This window comes from Mandrillus leucophaeus, unplaced genomic scaffold (genome assembly GCF_000951045.1).
Source record: "Mandrillus leucophaeus isolate KB7577 unplaced genomic scaffold, Mleu.le_1.0 Scaffold220, whole genome shotgun sequence".
NCBI lineage: Eukaryota > Metazoa > Chordata > Mammalia > Primates > Cercopithecidae > Mandrillus > Mandrillus leucophaeus.
Window position 1 is genome coordinate 1,636,888 of NW_012102255.1, and position 6,000 is coordinate 1,642,887.

At 39.5% G+C, this 6,000-nt stretch overlaps 1 protein-coding gene across 3 annotated transcripts in view; it reads left to right on the forward strand.

Moving 5' to 3' along the window:
- LOC105540497 (chromosome unknown open reading frame, human C1orf100) overlaps positions 1–6,000 on the forward strand; it is a 50,689-nt gene extending 44,689 nt beyond the window's left edge. For all 3 annotated transcript variants that reach the window (XM_011981168.1, XM_011981169.1, XM_011981170.1), the window contains one exon: positions 5,863–6,000. In XM_011981168.1, the coding sequence (XP_011836558.1) occupies positions 5,863–5,981 (119 nt within the window). In that variant the 3' untranslated portion in view covers positions 5,982–6,000. The remainder of the gene's footprint in view (positions 1–5,862) is intronic.

The window sequence follows — 6,000 nt, forward strand, 5'->3', positions numbered from 1 at the left end:
ACTTTTTGTATTTTTTGTAGAGACAGGGTCTCACTATGTTGCCCAGGCTGGTCTCAAACTCCTGGGTTCAAGCAATCCACCCGCCTCAGCCTCCCAAAGTGCTCGTATTACAGGCATGAGCCACCACACCTGGCCAGGTTAAAGATTCTTAATTTTGGTTACATTGCTTGGAGTTTTAAAAAATCTGGACGCCCAGGCTATACCCAATACCAATTAAATCAGGATCTCTGGGTGGGGTGGTAAAGCGGGGGTCCCAGGCATCAATCGTTTTTAAAACTCCCCAGATAGATCTAATTAAACTAAAGAGCTTCTGCACAGCAAAAGAAACTACCATCAGAGTGAACACGCAACCTACAGAATGGGAGAAAATTTTTGCAATCTACTCATCTGACAAAGGGCTAATATCCAGAACCTATAAAAAACTCAATAAAATTTACAAGAAAAAAACAAACAACCCCATCAAAAAGTGGGCAAAGCATATAAACAGAGTTCTCAAAAGAAGACATTCATACAGCCAACAGACACATGAAAAAATGCTCATCATCACTAGCCATCAGAGAAATGCAAATCAAAACCACAATGAGATATCATCTCACACCAGTTAGAATGGCAACCATAAAAAAATCAGGAAACAACAGGTGCTGGAGAGGATGTGGAGAAATAGGAACACTTTTACACTGTTGGTGGGACTGTAAACTAGTTCAACCATTGTGGAAAACAGTGTGGTGATTCCTCAAGGATTTAGAACTAGAAATACCATTTGACTCAGCCATCCCATTACTGGGGATATACCCAAAGGATTATAAGTCATGCTGCTATAAAGACACATGCACACGTATGTTTATTGCAGCACTATTCACAATAGCAAAGGCTTGGAATCAACCCAAATGTCCATCAGTGACAGACTGGATTAAGAAAATGTGGCACATATACACCATGGAATACTATGCAGCCATAAAAAAGGATGAGTTCATGTCCTTTATAGGGACATGGATGCAGCTGGAAACCATCATTCTCAGCAAACTATCGCAAGAACAGAAAACCAAATACCGCATGTTCTCACTCATAGGTGGGAACTGAACAATGAGATCACTTGGACACAGGAAGGGGAACATCACACACCGGGTCCTATTGTGGGGAGAGGGGAGGTGGGAGGGATAGCATTAGGAGATATACCTAATGTAAATGACAAGTTAATGGGTGCAGCACACCAACATGGCACATGTGTACATACATAACAAACCTGCACGTTGTGCACATGTACCCTAGAACTTAAAGTATAATAATGAAAAAAAAATTACATAGATCTATAAATTGAACAATTTAGTAACATATTGCTAAATTCGAAGTTATAAAATAACAATGGTTTTAAAGGTAAAAATTATATATGTGTTAAAAATTCTAGAAGAATAACAAAAATCTTATCAGTGATTATTTTTAGGAATAGATTGGAGGTAGTTTTTTTTCTCCTATCTGAATTGTCAAATTGTCAACTTTCTTACATAAAAAATATAATTATTAAAAAAAAAAAAACCTCCCCAGATAATTCCATAGCACAGCCAAGTTTGAGAAGCAGTGATTTAGGCAGCAGATGACGGGTGTTAGCAGTGTAATAGTTAGCGGATGTATCTACATTTGAGAGATGCATAGGTGGCAATGATTTTATAAACAACAACAGGCCGGCAAAGGGCTGGTCTGCAAGAGGCCTGACGAGGATTCCTTGGGGAAGAGTTTTTCACAGAATAAGAGAAAGAATATTAAGTTGCTTATCAAAGGTATAGGCTGTTTATCCTAACGATTTGGCCAGTGATTGTTTGTTTGTTTGTTTGTGATGGAGTCTCACTCTGTTGCCCAGGCTGGAGTGCAGTGGCATGATCTCAGCTCACCACAACCTCTGCCTCCCAGATTCAAGTGATTCTCCTTCCTCAGCCTCCCGAGTAGCTGGGATTACAGGTATCCGCCACCATACCTGGCTAATTTTTGTATTTTTAGTAGAGAAGAGGTTTCACCATGTTGGCCAGGCTGAACGCCTGACCTCAGGTGATCCATGCGCCTCGGCCTCCCAAAGTGCTGGGATTACAGGCGTGAGCCACCGTGCCCTGCCTAGGCCGGTGTTTGATCAGATTTTCAGGGCAGAAGATATATCTAGATTAGCAAGGATTTACATTTATGTTCAGTTCTCTGAGGTGTCTGATTAAATATAGACCATGGTAGAGCATGGTTATTGCTTAAGAAATTCTTCTTCAGTGAAGATTATTTCTCAGCACACATAATTTCATTGATTTCCTTAGGAAACCTTTTTCGGGCACTGACTATGTGCAAGACACAGTGGAGGGTATGTAGAAGGCACTGTCCTCAGAGAATTTATAGCCTGGGAGGATAAGATGGCCCCTCGGTGGAAAGTTACCCTTGTATGACTCACCCTAGTGCCAAATAATTCAAATAACTCATTTTTCTGAAATAAAATATATGCCTTTACTGACAGCGTGACCCTTAGGCTCTCTGACCCTCAATATTCTCATCTGTGAAAAGAATAAAAATAGTATCTACCTAATAGAATTGAGATACCGATATAAAGAATTTAAGCATTGTGCCTGTATGTAATATTACTATGTCTTCAAAAATGTTAGTTACTATTAGTATTGATCAAGAATAAACGTGTCCCATAATCAATATCTGTAAAAGACCAATACAATGGAATTGCATATATCACTGAGATTAAGTTCTAAAATCGGTACACAAGGTAAAAATCATGCATGATCAAAGTTATCCTTGAAAAATATCTTAGACTGGCCAGGGATGGTGGCTCACACCCGTAATCCCAGCACTTTGGGAGGCTGAGGTGGGTGAATCACTTGAGGTCAGGAGTTCGAGACCAGCTTGGCCAACATGGTGAAACCCTATCTCTAAAACACACACACACACACACACACACACACACACAAATTAGCTCATGCCTGTAGTCCCAGCTACTCAGGAGGCTGAGGCAGGAGAATTGTTTGAACCCCAGGAGGCGGAGGTTGTAGTGAGCCAAGATTGCACCACTGTACTCCAGCCTGGGCAACAGAGTGAAACTCCATCTCAAACAAAAACAAACAAAAACTCTTGATTGTTAAAGAGTGATATGATATGAAATCATTAACGTATTTGGAATACATGGAATTCTCAGCAAGGTGGTTAAAGTTTCTCTGTGGTTATCAACTAATTGTTCATTTTATTTTCCAACAATGACTTTCAAAGGAGTCACCACCACAAATCCACGTGAACAATAATTACATTTTGTCAGATGATAAGGAAATCCAAAAAATCATTTCGCACTTTCTTTCCATAGCATCCCCAATCTGTGTAGCACGTTTCAGAGTTGATAACACCCACTGTTCTCACAACATTGACTGTTGAGTTCACCTGGCTGAACTGTGTATGATTCAACCCATCGTACAGCCTACAAGGATCACGAAGAGTTGCTGAATGGAATTCCTCACACTTCTAAATCACTTTGATACATTTCCAGATATAGTGTAATTAGAAGGCCATCTTTGCTATTTGACTCCATAAAAAAACCTTGAAAAGTCATGTTGTTGCTGACTACAGACAGGATCACACTCGATTAAATCTAAAAATCCTCAAAGATTTCATTTCTAGTCATACTCCTTGGGCTAGTGAAATGTTATCCATTCTTAATATCCAGAAATGTTTATTTCTTGAGATACTGTTGAAGCACTAAGGAGTGTAGACTAGAACAATGAAGGATTAATGATTTTGGAGTCTGTTCTGTGTCAGATGTGGACTGTACCTCTTACAAGCGATGTATACTTGGGCAAATTAATCTTTTTGAGATGGCGATATTAGAGTACCACTGAGAATTACTCTAAATATTAGAGTAATGTAATAAACTCTAATATTCACCTAATAATATAATAAAGTTTTGTTACAATGCAGCCGGGTGCAATGGCTCACGCCTGTAATCCCAGCACTTTGGGAGGCCAAGCTGGGCGGATCACTTGAGGTCGGAGTTCGAGACTAGCCTGGCCAACATAGCAAAACCCCATCTCTACTAAAAATACAAAAATTAGGGATGGTGGCAGACATCTGTAATCCCAGCTACTTTGCTGAGGCAGCAGAATCACTTGAACCCAGGAGGCGGAGGTTGCAGTGAGCCAAGATGGCGCCTCTGCACTCCAGCCTGGACGACAGAGTAAGACTTCATCTGAAAAAAAAAAAAAAAAGTTTTTTTACAATGCTTTTGAAACACTAGGCTTTGGTTCCTTGAGCAATACTTGTATTAAAGTGAAGCCCTCTTTGAACTCTTATTTTCAGATAAGCAAAACTGTTAATGATTATAGATTAGAGGTTATAAAATACAAGGGAACACCAATGGGTATGAATTTAGGAATGGCAGTATCACCCAAGGTAGGAGAGATAAGAGATGTGAAATCTCAAGTAAGACCAGTAATTTTGAGTTCTGCCTCTGCCATTTCCTGGCTATGTGACCTTGGGCAATGTACTTGTCACTCTGTTGCTTCTGATAGCAAATGGGATGTTGAAACAGATTCAAGTTGAAGAAAGACTGGTTTAAAGTGTTTTCTTTGGCTGCTGTGTGGAGGTTGGGTTACAGCAGGACTGTAAGGAAGAGGAAAGGATATCAGTGTTTTAGTGAGAGTCCAGGTGGCCTGGGCCAGGGTGTGATGGGGGCGTGGAGAGAAGCAGGAAGTGAAAATTAATTGGATTTGGTTGGTGAGAGAGTGGTCAAGGGTGACTCCCAGGTTTCTGGTTTGTGTTATTATAAGTAACACAGAAGAATGGATGAACTTCATTGATTTCTTTGCTTTTCTCTCTTTTTTTATTTTTAACTTTTGAGATGAAGTTTCCCTCTTGTTGCCCAGGCCGGAGTGCAGTGATGCAATCTCAGCTCACGGCAACCTCTGCCTTCCAGGTTCAAGCAATTCTCCTGCCTCAGCCTCTGGAGTAGCTGGAATTACAGGCACCTGCCACCACGCCCAGCTAATTTTTTGTATTTTTAGTAGAGATGGGATTTCACCATGTTGTCCAGGCTGGTCTTGAACTCCTGACCTCAAATGATCCCCCCACCTCGGCCTCCCAAAGTGCTGGGATTACAGGCTTGAGCCACCATGCCTGACCTATTTTCTATTTGTTGTGATATCTATCATACCTGCAGAAAATATTTTGTACATATCCAATTTAAAGAGTAATAACAAAAATACTTATTTATCCCTTAGGTCAGTTGTGAAAAATAATCTCCTAATATACTTAAAGGCTTTGAGTCTCCCATCCTTCTACCCAGACTTACCCTCTATCCTGAATTTGTGTTAATCTTGCCTTTGCTATTGACTGTTTTTACCATATACATATCTATTCCCAAATAACATACTGATTGATTTTGTACGGTTTTTAACTCTGTTTATTCTGTTTTGGAGTTCATTGAACTTTTCTAATCCAAAGGTGTATAGTCAATAAAATTGGAAAAAACAAAGAAACCTCTGAAAAAAGAGAAAAAAAGAATTTAGGGATGGCAGCAAGTGCAATCTGATACAAAATAATGCACTGGTGAGGTAAGACTAAAAAGGTTTGGGGGCGCAGAATGAAATGTCAACATGCAAATTTATGTAATTTATTTCATTTTATTTACATTTTGGCATAATTCAATAATATGCCTCTTAATCAGAGACTGAACCAAAGAAACAATCTTTTGACTGAGTCCTTTTTCCCATATTTTAAGTGCATTCATTTGTCTTAAACCCCAAAAGTTATTTTGTTATTGTGCACAACTGCTAAAAGGACAGTGTGTTAAAAATTAGGAGCGAGTAGTCTTTAAATAAATCCTTAATTTGTTTTAAATTCCAGATTGGAACCAGAAATTAGCCACAGTTTCGCTGAATCCTCGACCACTTAATTCACTGCCAGAGCTCTACTGTTGTGAAGAGAGAGGCGGCTTTGAAAGAAATGCTTTTAAACTAAAATAACCATGGCATTTGAACAAAA